The sequence below is a fragment of the Ursus maritimus genome, unplaced genomic scaffold (assembly GCF_017311325.1).
Source record: "Ursus maritimus isolate PB19 unplaced genomic scaffold, ASM1731132v1 scaffold_17, whole genome shotgun sequence".
NCBI lineage: Eukaryota > Metazoa > Chordata > Mammalia > Carnivora > Ursidae > Ursus > Ursus maritimus.
This window is the reverse complement of record NW_024424119.1, coordinates 23,142,583-23,158,241: the sequence shown is the minus strand read 5'-3', so window position 1 is coordinate 23,158,241 and position 15,659 is coordinate 23,142,583. Positions and strand designations below refer to the sequence as shown.

Genomic DNA, 15,659 nt, shown 5'->3' with positions numbered 1-15,659 from the left:
TTTAATACCTACCCAAATTGCATTTTCAGCCTGTCCCAGGACTGTGATTTTTAACCAATCTGGAATTACCTGATTCAGCATTTATATGGTGAATCTGCCTGATAGGCCCCTTCTACAGGAAGGTGACTTTGTGTGAAACAATCCACTCTGTTGGAGATTTCCTTTTCACACCCCCTTCGAGTCTATAAAAGCCTTTCGTTTTGTATAGCTCTTCGGAGGATGTTGCTGGATTCACTAACCGTTGAATAAAGTCAATTTTGCAGTTGAATTTTAACAGTATTTCCTTTGTGCTCATGAGGAGCAAGAATCTAGTCAGCACATGTTCACTTATTCCTTCTAGGAATTTTTATCAAACATCTGTTCCTGTACCTAGTACTGAAGATGGCTTAAGACCAGTTCCTGTCATAGAGCAGGGAAGAAATGCAAGTTAAAAGGAGTTCTTAAAATGGGATATGAGAAAATCTTGGGAGTTGTTTTTTGATAAGGGAGGAAGGGCACCTGATCAGCCCTTCTGAGTTAGGAAAGTCTTCCCAGAGGAGTTGACCATGAAAAGACCAGCCGGAGCTGGGGGTAAAGGCGTTTGGTGGTCCAAGTTAGCAGCCCCTCTCGGCACTGCAGTGTGCTCTAGCTCCAAGGCATATGCGGGACAAATGGTAGCATCTTGGGAGGCCAGCTGGAGAGAATCCTGGAGTGGGAGCCATGTAAGTAGGTACTTTTTCTTAATAATGAACTGGTGTAACAAGTAAAAAAACAATGGATCTTCTGCCTTTCCCAGGTTAACTGTTGTGCATCCGTCTCCAACTTCCTCTTGTACAAACTTTAAAAGTGAGTGCACTTTCTCTACATCTAACTTTTTTTATGCGGGGGGGGGGGAGCCCCAGGGACTGTGGCCAAGGTGAGAGGCAGGCCACCTAGGCGCGACTCCACCAGCCTGTACCACTGTCCAGCTGCTTGAGGGCCTCAGACCTTCCAGGCAGACAGTGGGGTTTCTGTGCCCTTGTTCCAGGTCTGGGTGAAGCCGAGCAGCGCTGGAACTGGCCTGCATCCTGGGCTAGGGAGCCCCTTACCAGCTGTGGGTGCTGTGCACCTCCTGGAGCCACTGGTCAGGGGCTGGAGGTCTCTGAAGGCACCAACTGGGCTTTTCACTTCATGAAGAGATGGCAGAGATCATATTATATTGGCTTCTTAACCAGTATAAGCAGGAGAGGTTAAGCAAACGGAGCTTGATGCCAACAACCAATGGCATACAGTAGTCCCTCCTTATCTGTGGTTTCAGTTACATGTAGTGAAGTGTGGCCTGGAAGCAGATGATCCTCCTCTTGACACAGCCGCAAAGTCGACAGTAGCCTAACACCGCGTCACAATGCTTTCATCACTCACCCCACTGCATCTCCCCTCGGCATTTTATCTCACATCATCACAAGGGTGAGTACAGTGCAGCAAAATAGTTTGAGACCGCATTCACGGAACTTTCATGACAGCATATTGTTCTAATCATATTATTGCTGTTAATCTGTGCCAAATCCATGAACTAAATGTGATCACAGGTAGGTAGGTATAGGTCAAAATGTATATAGAGCTCAGGGCTATCCTCGGTTTCAGGCATCCACCGGGGGTCTTGGAATGTATTCCGTGTGAATAGTGGGAGGGGAGATAGACAGCTGGGCTCTTCTGAAACAGCAAGTTGTGTCAGGTGCTATTTCCCTCCAGCACTTTCAACTTAAGTACATGGCAGTAAAATGAACTCTATGTAAAGGTAAGGACATTTGTCCTATCCCCCATCCAATTCTTAAATTAGTGCCTGGAAACATTGAAGATCTGAGGGTCTTTCAAGACAACCTTTTTTTCTTTTTAAAGCTCAGGTACTATTCAGTGTCTTTTTCACCAGTTATTTTTCAACTTGTAGTACTAGAGCTAAGAGCATTTATTGTGCAGCCTCCTTTAATTCTCAGAACTACTCTATGAGGTACAGCCCATTACGGTTCCCATAATATGACGAAACACATTTCCAAAGGTTCCCATACCTTGCTCATGGAGTACACACTGAAAACTAGGTGTAACTCCAAAGCTCAATTTCTTTATTCTTTGAATCCAGCTGCTATCAGCTTCTCTTCACGTTGGGGAAAAGGCACAGAATGCTTGGATTATTTGTCCACATTTCATTACACCTTACTTACCTAAACTGGCCAGAGGCAGTGAGAAGAGTAAAGTGTGAATTACAAGAATTGGGACTCCAGCTTTTGCGGTTTCATTTTTGCCAGAGCAGTGTTCCTAAGTGCCACTAAAGACTCATTCTCAGGTTCTGTCCCTGACATGGAATCGGCAACTGTGGCAGGGGGGCTCAGCAACTTGGCTCCAACTTGAGAACCAGCAGACCAGAGGGCCATTTCTCCACCTACAAAGTAGGTGTTTTGAGTCTTGTTCTGTTTCACAGATTGCGGTGCTAACTCTTATATTAAGTGATCAAGGTCCAGGACTTCAGAGACCCTTTAAAGAACATCTTCACAGTGCTGTAGCTTGCCAGCACTGTCATCCACTGTTTTAGATCCTATACACCTCATTCCCCCACATTATTTAAAAGAGAGAAACGGTGATATAGTGTCTACCTAAGCTGGGGAGTTCCTTGGTCTGAGCCTCAAACTTTTAATAGCAGTATCAAGGGCTGCCATTATTTGCCCTTCCCCAGCAATTCTCTTAGTAGTGCCATTACTATACTAGGTAGTTAACATCACTATGCCCCTATGTTGGCAGTGTTGAACCCTGGCTGTTCATAACCACCCTGATGCTTACGCCACACCCAGCTCCAGTACATCAAAATCCCTGGGAGTGGGGTGGGGAGATCAGAGGTTTTAAAGCTTCCCAGGTAACTCTACATCATTCTCATGGGACATTCTTGTTCCCTTTGAAATATGGATGCGGGAAGCATCAGAGAAAGCATGTGCGCTGGGACCAGGAACTACGTTGTGTTGATGCACGTGTTCCTGGGGCAGCCTTGGTCAGAGCTCTAAGAAGTGACCTTGGTCAAAGTTCTGAGAGGCAGTTTTTAGACTACAAACTTACTGTTTCTGCCTCTCCAGATTAACTATTTCCTTTGTGATTTCTATTTTTCCGATTTTTGTTATATAACAAAATAAAATGTACTTTTTAAGTTTTTAACTGTATAATCCAGTAGCATTAAATAACATTCACAACCTTGTGCAACCATCACTGTATATCTGAAGCTTTCTCATCACCACAAACGATTAAGCCCTAATTCTCCATTCCTCTTCCCCCTAGCCCCTGGTAATTGGTCTCTATGAATGTGCCTAATTTAAATACACATACATTTGTATGCACATGATAAATTTGTCCTTCTGTCTGTCACCTATTCAGGCACCATCACATTTGTTCAGTCGTTGGACCTGGCTTGTTCCCTCCTTTGGCTACTGTGAATGCTGCAATGAACAGTGGCAGCAAAAATCTTACTTAGCCAAAGAGGGAACTACACTGTCTATAGTCCTTATTTGGTTTTTTGAGGAACTGCCCAACTTTTCCGTAACAGACACACCATTTTACACTTGCACCAATAAGGTACAGAGTTCTAATTTCTCCACATTCTCATGTGTTTTCATTTTGGATTAGTAGGTGTGAAGTTGTAACTCACTGTGGTTTTGATTTTACTCCCCTCATGACTGAGGTGGAAAACCTCGTGTGTTATTTTGTAAATGTTAAATGTATTGCAATGTAGGTTCGCTACAGAAATTTTAAGATTTGTCACAGACATTATTGTGTTTTTTTGTTTTGTTTTGGAATACGTTATTATGGTTTCCTGAGCACCTGGCATCATATCTGAACATGAGGGTAGCTGTATGGTACAGACTAAAAAAGACAATCTAAGAATAAAGGTTGTCAACTGGGATCACTGTAAGAAACACTGAAGGTGTAGGAACTACTCTTACACACAAAGCTTTAGTTTCCCCTTTTTAACTGAAGAGTGCTCCATGAGGGGAACTTATGACATGGGCCACTTCTGGGTTGGAAATGTTTGAGATTCTGGATTACAGGAGATGCAGCAGAACCAGAACAAACAGGCGAAACCTCTCACATTGTCACTCCAGTGTTGGCCAAGTTTTTTAAAAACCCCTTTTGGCTCATTACTCACCCCTCACCCACATTGACTCCCCGCTCTTAACATTTAACTGTAGTTACATAGCATTTTGTATTACCCATTTAACTAGTTAAATGAGAAATCACCTGTCTTACTTAGTGAAAAGCCAATGTTTTTAATCTAGGGGAAAAAAAAGCCTGTAGTGACACACTGGAAATGCTTTGTAATCAGTATATTAAGGAGACATTCATACATTTCAAGTGCTTAATTCTGATACCCAGATTTAAGCTTGTGAACATGACTTTTGAACATACAATTGAAGCTATTCATAATTTGCTATACTACCAACATTAAATTACAGTTACTTCGGAGCATAAGTTAAATGGTTTAAAGTAAGCCTATAACATACCTGAAGAACACCTTCCTATCTATCTCATATACATGCAAATTAACTTCTCCACATAAGTGTCTCTTCACTCTAAGTTACCCTGCTCCCGAAGTCACTACTCTGAAGCTTATCATGGTCCAAAGAGAAGGGAAAAAAGTGTAACCAAGACTGATATATATATATATATATATATTAAAAAAAAAAAAAGGAAAAAAAGATGGCACAGGAGAAGGGAATGCAATTCTACAAGTGCAAGACCTCAAGCAGCAGCATATGATAAACCCCTTCTTCAGAGAGGTACCCTTATCACTGATACCACAGGCCAAATTACACAGCATGCCATCTTCAAGTAACAGTTGAGGCAATAAATGCAGAGGCATCACAATGAATCCCACTTAACATAACTATAGACCAACACTTCTCTACAAATTCTTTGTCTGATTGCCAATTAAATACAAGTTTTAACTTCATAGCTCAACAATCAAGGGTCATACACCGAAGTCAATACATACACCTAGCATTTCAGTCTGAGCTGTTTCATATACATAGAGCTGAAATTAATTACAAGGTATGGCCTAACAAATGCTAGGGGAGATTTTTTTAAAAGTAGTTTTTACAAGTATTAAATTTATCTTGCACACTGAAGTCGTCATACATACAGGGCAAAGTCAGAGCTTTTATATTTGAGTTTATTCTTCATTTAACTTTTAAAACACTACTATAGTTGAATATTAAAACAAAAACAATAGCAAGTAGTGAGCTATGATTATAGTCCTTCACTCATTCACTACCGCACATAAAATGGCAGCAGTGTTATTCCCTGGCCCCATTAAGAGGTCTGACACTGAACACCACCCCGGGGATGGTGTTCATCATCCTCATAGGCTTCCCCATTGTAATGGCGCCGTCTTTCCTGATTTGGATCAAAGTCCACCAGTTCTACCTGGTCCATTTCATCAGTCTCTTCTACTTCCTTCCTCTCAGGTAGGAGTTTTTCCAGCAAAGAGAGTTTGTCAGGAGAGAGAAAACCGTTCTCAGGAAAGTTTACCTATAAAAAGAAATCTCGACTGTAAGTTGTTTGATTTACTCCATTAGCTCCTCAGCTGTATTACCACTGACTCATTTTCTCCCCCAGAAAAACATGTGATGACATTATCTTTTGATCAATCTGCCAATTCCAAGTTAGAACATGTGTTCTAAAAGGCACAGCATCCATCTAGCTAGTAACCTGAACTAGAATTTATTAAAAAAAAAATTATCCTAGTAAAACTGCACTGTGATGATCACCGTTCTATTCAGCACATATGAGAACCCATCCCGAAACAAGTACTAATTACTTTTCACAGGTATTTTTTTTAAAGCTCTTTTTCCTCAGAAAGGCAGTCCTTTCTTTGCCCAAAAGTTTAAAACAAAGTTCTCCATTTCTGTGAAACCACTACTACTTTGAAGTATACGGTCACCAGAATTTCAGTTATCAAAAATGCACACTTCCCTTGGCATCTCCCCCACCCCCGCCAAAAAAAAAATTTTTTTTTGAAGATTTTATTCATTCGTCAGAGAGAGAGAGAGAGGAAGAGACAAGAGAGCAAGCAGAGGTAGGGCGAGCAGCAGGCAGAGGGACAAGCAGGCTCCCCGCACAGCAAGGAGCCCGATGCAGGACTTGATCCCAGGACCCTGGGATCATGACTTATCCCGAAGGCAGTCAGTCAGGTGTCCGTCCCAAAAATGGTTTTAATAAAAGCTGATTTACGTGTCAAGGGCTAGACAATTTAAGACTGGAAAAAAAATGACTGAAGGTTGCTTTATAAACCATCCTATTAGCAAACCAAGCTTTGTAGTATTTTGTCAAAAAGCCACAGTAGTTATTTTGAGTGCTTCTGCTGAACTTTAAGATCCCAATTATGGCCTTGTATTAGCTTAATTTATTTCTTCCTGGACTAGAGAGTGTATCAATTTGATGTACCTTACCATTGGGAAATGTAATTTTGTCATTATTTTAAATAAGCTAATCATTCTCCAGTATTCCTAGAGTACTTTATACCTTACCTTAAACTCGATGATTAGACGACCCTTCTCATACGGTCTACGATAAATCGGCATGCCTTCATTTAGCACACACTTGATATCTCCATGCTTGACAATTTGACCTAAAGACACGGAAGCCAAGTTTTTCCTTAAATAGTCACGTTTTTATGAGGCGGGGAAAATACAGTGTGCTAGCTCACTGACAGGAGTAAATTTATGCGAAGCAATCCCATTACTTTTTTTAGGGGCATCAAAAAGACCGAATACCCTACACAATTTCAGCTCAGCTCACAGAAGATGTAACTGACCAAGTAAAATACCAGTTTTCTCAGTGCCTATACCAGCTAATGGCAGATAATGACAATACTAGAATAGAAAGACAAGTTCATCTAGTATCATACCTGGATGAGAGGTGATGACGATGGTTCGGTTGTCAAGAGTAGATATTGGCTTTTGAAAGCCGCACAGTGCTTCAACCAGCTGTATGTCCATACACATGAAAAGGTCTTCTCCTCGCCTGTATCAATGTCAACATGACATACAGTTAAATCTTTCAAATCACCAATTATTAGAAGTACCATAGCAGGTAATTACGTTTTCTTACGAACAAGGGTATAAGGGTATCTTTCACAAAGATGTCCTTTCTTTCCCCATTCTCAAAACAGCGGAGATCTAGAAACAGCAAATATATGGACCCTGCCAGCTGTTTCCTGGACAAGACTTTAGAATCCTTCCACACATTCTAGGCAGCCTCTACTATTTAAACCATCCCTGAACTATTTCATCATCTCACTCCCTCCTTGTGCTTAGACTTTCTTTTCCAATCCATATTAGTAAGATATCTTATCCAGAGTACGCTCCAAAAAAACTCTTATAGGTTCACCTCATATGACAGCATTTTCCATTGAGACATTTGTGGGAATGGTCTTTTTTCATTAACTCAAAAACCAGTTCCCTTCAGATGTCATTCCCAACGGATTTATTGGAACCCTACTCTCATCCAATGCTTTATATTAGCAACATAGATATTTAACACATTGCTGATCATTCTTGTGCTTCACTCTAGTTCATCATAAACAGTATTACTTCACAGCAATGGATGAATTTATATGTACTTAGTTTTCAACAGAGAGCTCTACACATTTGTTTACAGTTAAAAACAACCCAACATATCTCAAACTCAGGACTAAAAGAAGCAAAAGTTTTAGGTTATTTCAAATTAACTGCTATACGAAGACTGTTTACGGATATGTCCCCTAACCCATCCATTTATATTCATACAGAACACCTGTAATAAAAGCAGATCCTTCAAATTCCAGGTTAACAACTTACCGAAGTTTAGACAAAACCCAAAATCTGATTCTGTTTTTAGCTTATAGAAAAATCATGTATAACGAACTCTCCTGCTACACTCTTCTAGGGTACTTCCAAGAATTGTCTTTAAAGTATGAAAAGCTCCTTAAAAATATACGCAAGATGTCAGTTTGAGTAGTTCATAAAGTTCTTACCGAGTAAAAACAGCATGGTCCTTCTGATCTAAAACAATGATAATATCTCCTGGTTCCAGTCCTGGTTCTTGGTCTCCTTCACCATGGAATGTTATCTTCTGGCCATCTTTCATGCCTAAAAACAGAAGATTTTATACTCTTGTTTAACATCCAACTAACACCAGAATCTCAATCTGTTAAGAATCACTGATGCACGTTTGTATCTATGAAAAAAAGTCATGTCTTTGTGGATGCTAAGTTTACCGAAATGACTAAGAATGCCCACATATGATGAAATCAGTCCAACTTCTTACTTAAAAAAAAAAAAAAAAAAAAAAAAAGTGATCATAGCCGATAACACAAACTCTAGAGGCAAACAAATGAGGCTCCAAATTTCAGAGCTGTTATTTACTACTAGCTGGGTTACCGTGGGGAAGCAAGTTGCATAACCTTCCAAAATAAATACCAACTTTCCCAGAGACCTACCTCATCAGGGCTGTTTTGAGGATTAAATAAAAGGCCCATGCTGCTATCAAATGAGTTGACTGGCAAACATTATTAACCATAAATATTATTTCAATTTCATTATTTATGTCCTCCTTTCCTCCTGAAGGAATGATCACTGAGGTGACCCACACAAGAACTGTTTTACTCATCATGCAAAATATTAAACTTATATGTGTAGCCAATATTACAATGAATCTCTATATATTCATCCAACTAGATCCAGCAGCTATCAACTCATGACTGTATTATATATACCTCCACCCAGCCCCCCCTACATATTCCAAAGCAAAATCCCAACATAATACTTCAGTATGTACCTCTAAAAAACTAAGAACTTAAATCACGGGACCAGTAGTATTACACACTGACAAAACCAAACAGTCTTTAATCATTCACGAAGCCCAGTAACTGTCTTGTAACAGTGGTGAGGCAATCAAACAACTAGGTTTTGCTGGTTGTTCCACTACTGTAAAGACCGTGGGTAAATACAGCAAAAATGGCTTCACTTGCCACTAATGCCTTCTGAAATACATACTGTTGGTAGCAAAAGAGGAGGAGTTCCCAGAGCAGAGGGAAAAAAATATCCTACTAAACACGGACAAATTAACGAGGAAAAAAATGAAGGGATACTCAGAACCATGATTCACATGGAAGAACACTATTGCAAGAGCTTAAGTTAATGTAAATGTATGAAATATAATGTTCATATTACCAACAGTTCCACCAATATGCAGTGTGTAATACTAGTTTCATTTTAAATTAGTAAAGTCTGAAGAACATTACCACATATTCATAATCTAAGTCCTTACACACCAATTAATGAAACACGCTCATTAGTTTAGAAAAATTACGGGAATCTTTTTATCAGACCCCCTGAATTCCTCACCTAACCCCAACCTCCATCCTTAACAGTAAGCATATTCCGGCGTGCCTGACTGGCTCAGTCAGCGGAGCATGTGACTCTCCACCTCAGGGTCCTAACTGCAGGCCCAGTGTTGGCTGTAGAGATTATTTAAAAGTAAAACCTTAAAAAAAAGGTAGGAATATCCCTTAATCTAGCAGTTCCCAAGAAAATTAACAATATGTGAAGTTAACTGCAATAAAAAAAGGTGGAAAAGCTAATGGCGTAATAGGAGAGATTTAAGTGTGGAACACTCTTCAATCATTTGCTGGTATCAGTGTTGTATCGATAAGAGGAGATCCTTGAAGTATTCCCTACAAATATACGAAAGCTTACCATAAAAACCATTTACTATGTAGCTAAGCGTTATCCCTGGGTGGTAGGACAGTTTTTAATAATTACAAAATGTAGTATTAATAAACGTGCCGCAGCACTCAAAAATTCAAAATAAGAAGTGACTCAGAACTCACCTTTGTCAATATGAACTTCTAGAATCTTCTTCTCTCGAACTATCTTCCTTCCATTGCAGCTTTTACATCTATCTTTAGGACTGATCCGTTCCCCATGGCCCTGGCACTCCATGCACACAGACTGAATTTGCTGAACCATTCCAGGTCCTATCTGATGAATTCTTATTTGCATTCCAGTACCTCGGCAATTGGGACAACATTCAACTGCTCCTTTCTTACCACCTCGGCCTAAATAGTTTAAAAAGAAATGCTTGAAGTTAGTATTAGTTACAACAACAAATGTTTTAAATGAGTCCTTACACACTACATTTAATTTCCAAGATCTGACGGAATTCTGCTCTGAAAATCTTCAATTCAGCCTTTTTATATTTGATAAAATATACCCACCATCAGCTTCAGTTATCTATTAACGTTTTGACTGCTGTCTTCCCAAAGTACCAATTCAGAATTTTGTTTTAAACATGTGCTTCCAAAGCACCATTCTTAGGACTACTTTATCTGTCAGTTGGGAACATTTTAAAGCGTACACTCTCTTTAGAAAAGAACATTTCCAACAAATAACTTATAAAGAAGATCAGAGATTCTTAGCAAAGAATTTGCCTAAACAGCTAAGTGTCCAAAAAAGAGGACACTTAATATTAAGAATATATTACAGATTCTGAAATCTTCAGAATGATTCTTAAGTTTTAGAGAAAACAGAACTGTTCACCTCTGAACAATGTTGAGGAAGAGACACCAAATTCGATTGATCCCAACTGTATTTTAAAACACACACACGAAAAAAAGGTGGTATTTTGCTAATATTTCTCAAGGTGGTAGATTTAGGTTTTCTTCATACTTGCACTCCGCAACATTTAGGTAGTGTGCTGTCAGTTTTATATAGCCTGAAGACTTTCAGTTTCATTTTATACTTAGAGATATACTTAGATATACTTAGAGGTGTTAAAAGACCATACCTTCACATTTATCACAAATCACATTCTTTTGCAGAGCTAGTTTTCTTGTTGCACCATTATATAAATCTTCTAAGGTTACTGAGAGCTGATGCACAACGTTTTTACCTAAAACAAAACATTGCTCATTAAAAATCTGAGATGCTACTCCTTATATTTGTGTTCACTGTGCTTTAAAAGTAAAAGATAAGATGAATCTCACAAGATACATCTGTTGAACACTTACTACATACATAGAAGGTCACATTACCACCCATGATCCTCGAATTGAGATGTAATTTCAGGTGAGAAAAATTGAGTGACAATAAGTAATTTGCCTAAGGACATCTGTGGCCATCTAACAAACTACAGCAATCAAAAACTTCAACTGCAAAATCACTTGGGAAAACCAATATTAAATAGCAGGTTTCACAATCAATTAATCCAAACTGCAGCTCTGTCCTAATATATTCTTTGAATCTTTCACTTAGTATGGTAATGATATGGCCAAATTATTTCATCCAAAAATTCTTCAACACAGTAAGTTCCAACTAAGCAAGACTGGCCAGGGAAGCAGATTATCACCACTTCTTTCTGACATAAAAGCACACTTACTTTTGGGGCAGCAGTACTTAAAAACTGTATTTCTCATATAGTGCTGTCCAATACACCTTCCTGCAGTGACAAATATTTTACATCCGTGATATCTAATACAGTAGCTGCAATCACATGTGGCCATTTAGTACCTTAGTAAGGCCACCACAGATAAAGGAATTTTTGTTTCGAATTAACCTAAATTTAAATGTGGTCAGGAGCTACAAAGGAGTCCCATAGCTCATCTTAAAATGTGAAGTAGAAGGTGGAGAGATTGCATAAGAACACAAAGGCTACAGAAATGAAATCACCTGGCAATGGTTAATAAGTTCCTAGTGATTCTTCCAGTGACTTTTACCCACCATAAAACAGTACTCCCTTAGGCCTAGGTGAAAAAAGCTTCCTCACTCGTATCTGCACATGTTTAATACTTTCAGTTCCCAAAGAAGTGTGAAGAACCATTAACTATATCCTTTTGTTCCTAGCCCCACCTTTGGTTCTGTATCGAATATAGTCCCATGCAGCTGGTTCTGGCATGCCAGAAACTGCCCCTCTTACTTTAGCTTTATAGATGTGAGAACACAGGCAAGGAAAACAAACAACTCCTTTAGTGTTGTTACATAGCTTCCAGTATCACACCAAAAAAACCTTTCATTAATCTAAGTCAAAGTTTGCCAGTCAATTCCTTAAAATTTTTTTTTTCTAAATAAAAACCGCTTGTTTTTCTGTGGTACAAATCCTAAACAATTAACTATGATTGCAAATCCTTCTAAAGTAAATTCCGTAACCACATTTCTGTTAAATGTTAAGGGCACATATTTTAATAAGAAAGCTGAACCAAGATTAAACAGACCATAAGCTATTTGAAGGTAATAAACCTGTGTTCCATTCCTGACTCTACTGATGCCTTGCTATATTTGACCTTGAAAAAATTTTAATTTCTGAACTTTAACTCACTTTTAACTGAACAAGGCCATGTACCTCCAACTGGACTCTGGGGGGAAGGGATCAAAAAAGATCTCTAAAAAGGGCTTTGTCCTATACTCTATTCCTTTAATTAATGCTTGATAACCTTCCTGGTCATACGTATCAGAGAGCTTTACAAGCATTTACTTGTTAAAACTTGATTGGCCTAGCTATTTTTGGCTACATCAATCCCGGTTTAAAAAACTACATCATAAGTGGCAGTTTATGTCAGTTTGCAACATTATACCAACACGTAAACAAGCTTTTCAAATAGATAATTTCTTAAGAATTTGCTTTCACCAAGGACTATTTTAATTTGCTCCATGTGGACTAGGGGATTCTTACCTCTCCTCTCTCTCTGCATCCTTCCTCCTCCTCCAAAAAACATATCAAAGATGTCCATGGGGGAGCCAAAACCACCACCAGCTCCGCCTTCTTTAATTGCCTGTTCGCCTCCTTTGTCATATAATTCCCTTTTCTTTGCATCAGAGAGTACTTCGTAAGCTTGAGAAATCTGTTTAAACTATTTAAGAAAAAGAAATTTCACTTAAAGTGTTGCAAAGCAGTTACTGTATTACATACTGTCTGGCTGTAATAAGTACTATACACCTGGCAAAGAACCACACAGTTACATTTAAGAGTATGAGTGTATCACTTGCCTTCTCTCCTTCATTTGGATTCTTATCAGGGTGGTACTTCAAGGCCAGTTTCCTGTAGGCCTTTTTCAATTCCTCCTGGGTGGCATTGGGTTTGACCCCCAAAACATCATAGTAAGTGGTTTCTTTCACCATTTTCTAAAGCCTGAAATAAAATGCAGTTTTAACTGACTTTCAACCGTAAACTTTAATTAGTAAAAATCAGAGTTAAGGCAGAAAAATCTGTTCTTCCCGCAATAATTCAAAGGCCTTCTACAGCAGCTGGTTCCCCCTCACCCACAGGAAAGCTCCAAACTAACGCCACTATTATCTGGATTCTTCCTGTTTCTCTTTCCAGTACTGACAGCAGTAATCAAAAAGAGCACCAATAGATTCAGTCTATTGGTTATTACGTTATCACTGTCTTTGGTAAATCTGATAAGCCATACACTCCCTAGATAAAAAAAACATTTGGGCACGGGGGAGGAGGAAAGGGAGTGGTTTATGAAACTGATTAAAAGCACAAGAAAGCAAGCTCCCCTCCCCCCTTCCTAAGCATGTTTCTCAATCACGGAACTTAGAGCATCTCCACTTTGACCATCGAACCCCTCTCACCCCCACAAGCCAGCGTAGTTTATATGTCGTTAGGTTTCCCCCTGCACTAGGCGCAGACCTTCAAGGTTTTCTTCCTCCCACCCTGACCAAAGAGGTGGGAGAACCCCAGCCAGTCCTCAACAAAGAGAAGGAGGGGAGACCGGAGAAGCGGCCGCAGCCTCCGCCCCGTTCCTCCCGCAGCCCCTCGCCCCTCGCTCCTCCCGCGCGTGCGCGCATGATCGCCCACCCCCAGCAAGCTGGAGCGGAGGGGACGCGGGGGCGCCGGGGCGCGCGCACGAGGGCGCACGGGGGGCGCGCACGGGGGGGCGGGGACCCGTGAAAGCCGAAGGCGGCGAAATCCATGGGGACCTCAAGGCAAGTAGAGGTGGAGAATGCTTCAGGAAACGTATCAGGCCCACTCACCGCGTGGCTGAGATGGGTTGCCGCGGCACCACACCAGTCCTCCCAAAATGAGAATCGTGGATACGGGAACCGACCCCTCCGCCCACGCGGACCCAGCACCTCCGACCGCGGCTCCATCCGGCTTCCCCGTGCCAACAATGGCGCCGGCCATGGGGCAAGGGAAAGCGCGAGGGCTGAAACTCACCGGTGAGAGGGCCGAGGCCGGTGTGGGGGAGCGGGAAGGAGCGCGTTGCTGGGCGCAGCTCTAGCAGCCGCCGCTGCTCCGCAATCTCACGGAGCGTTCTGGAAAGTTCCGCCCGGTGCGCCTCAGCCGTCGTCTTTTGTAGCCGAGTCCGAGCGCGTCACTCGACGGAAGTTCCGCCCCTTTCGCCGCTGCCACCGCCCCGCGGTTACCTGGGCAACGGCGCGGGGGCAATCGGGCTGGGAGGAGCTGTGCCGAAGGGCCTTGTGGGGGTGGGCGCAAGCCTGGGTTCCTGGAGCTCGTGGAACTTTCTGGAGTTCCTTCCTCCACCCCGTGGGCCAGAGAGTGCGGAAGTCTCGGGCGGTACCGGGGATTGTTAATAAGCGGTTCAGTACCCGGCCAACTCCGGATTCCCGATCCCGCAGGGCCGGCGCTGCCTGCGACGGCGGGGAGGGCTTGGGAACCGAGCCCCATGCGGGAGCTGAGTTCGGAACAGGAGCCTCTTAGAACAAAGCCCTACCGTACCTCCTCCCTGCCGGTGCCCTTTTTGCCGCTTTGGGCATCTGTAATTGGCTCATTTCCTCAGCCCCGAGAGTCTGGGAACCCGCCGAGGAAGAAGTACCTTGTTCTGGACACTCATAGTCCTCTGATCTTGCTCCTTTTCACTCGTAGTCCGTGGCCTTGTAATCCACCAAACTGCAAGTGGGAAGAGCTCTTTGTGCAAGTCCAGGCCCTTGTAGGCATGTCACTTGCCTTGGCCTTGACTGTATCCTACATATTGGGCACAGGGAAATGTTTGGAATACCTTGGTGCAAACTAAGGGCCTTGGACTCCTGACCTGGCATTCACCCTGTTGGCTAGTAAGAAGCACTAAGAGTGGCTAACAAATCGTTTTAATTGTTTGACCTAAATTTTAAGCCCCACCAGTTTGTGAACTTGGATTTACAGTCTGCAAAGAGAGTCCTTGCACTTTCAAATGTCGGGATGAGGGCAATAAAGGAAAATGGAGCCTTATATTCAATAATACTAAACATAGGAGTATTTATCTACCACCAAGGAAGCTGGAGATGCAAAGTAGAAAAAACCCGGTTTGCGTCGCTTAGATTTTAGTGGGGAACCAGACATGTCAGTGAGTGTAAGAGAATCACAACATAGAGGTCAGCAGGGAAGAGAGACTCCTATATCAAATCTGATGGATTAGGGAAAACATCTGTAGGAAAGCAGTTGAGCTGATTTTTTTTCTTCTTTAAGATGTCATTTTTTAAAAATTTAAATTCAATTAATTGACACAGTGTATTATTAGTTTCAGAGGTAGCGTTAAGTGATTCATCAGTTGCATAGAACACCCAGTGCTCCTTACATCCTTGATGCCCATCACCCAGTTACCCCATCCCCCACCACCCTCCTCTCCAGCAACCCTCAGTTTGTTTCCTATGGTTAAAAGTCTCTTATGGTTTGTCTCACTCCCT

The 15,659-nt window shown here is 41.4% G+C and overlaps 1 protein-coding gene across 2 annotated transcripts in view; it reads right to left on the bottom strand.

Annotated features, from left to right (window-relative positions):
- Positions 1-5,146: 5,146 nt before the first annotated feature.
- DNAJA1 (DnaJ heat shock protein family (Hsp40) member A1) overlaps positions 5,147-15,659 on the bottom strand; it is a 10,951-nt gene continuing 438 nt past the window's right edge. Inside the window, exons 1-9 of one of the 2 annotated variants that reach the window (XM_040631505.1) lie at positions 14,194-14,333; positions 13,017-13,158; positions 12,703-12,880; positions 10,822-10,926; positions 9,866-10,093; positions 8,009-8,123; positions 6,902-7,017; positions 6,522-6,622; positions 5,147-5,523 (exon numbers count right to left, since the gene is read on the bottom strand). In XM_040631505.1, the coding sequence (XP_040487439.1) occupies positions 5,305-5,523; positions 6,522-6,622; positions 6,902-7,017; positions 8,009-8,123; positions 9,866-10,093; positions 10,822-10,926; positions 12,703-12,880; positions 13,017-13,148 (1,194 nt within the window). In that variant the 5' untranslated portion in view covers positions 13,149-13,158; positions 14,194-14,333 and the 3' untranslated portion in view covers positions 5,147-5,304. Of the gene's footprint in view, positions 5,524-6,521; positions 6,623-6,901; positions 7,018-8,008; positions 8,124-9,865; positions 10,094-10,821; positions 10,927-12,702; positions 12,881-13,016; positions 13,159-14,193; positions 14,334-15,659 lie in introns of those variants that run through there. The other variant, XM_040631504.1, reaches the window with a different exon arrangement.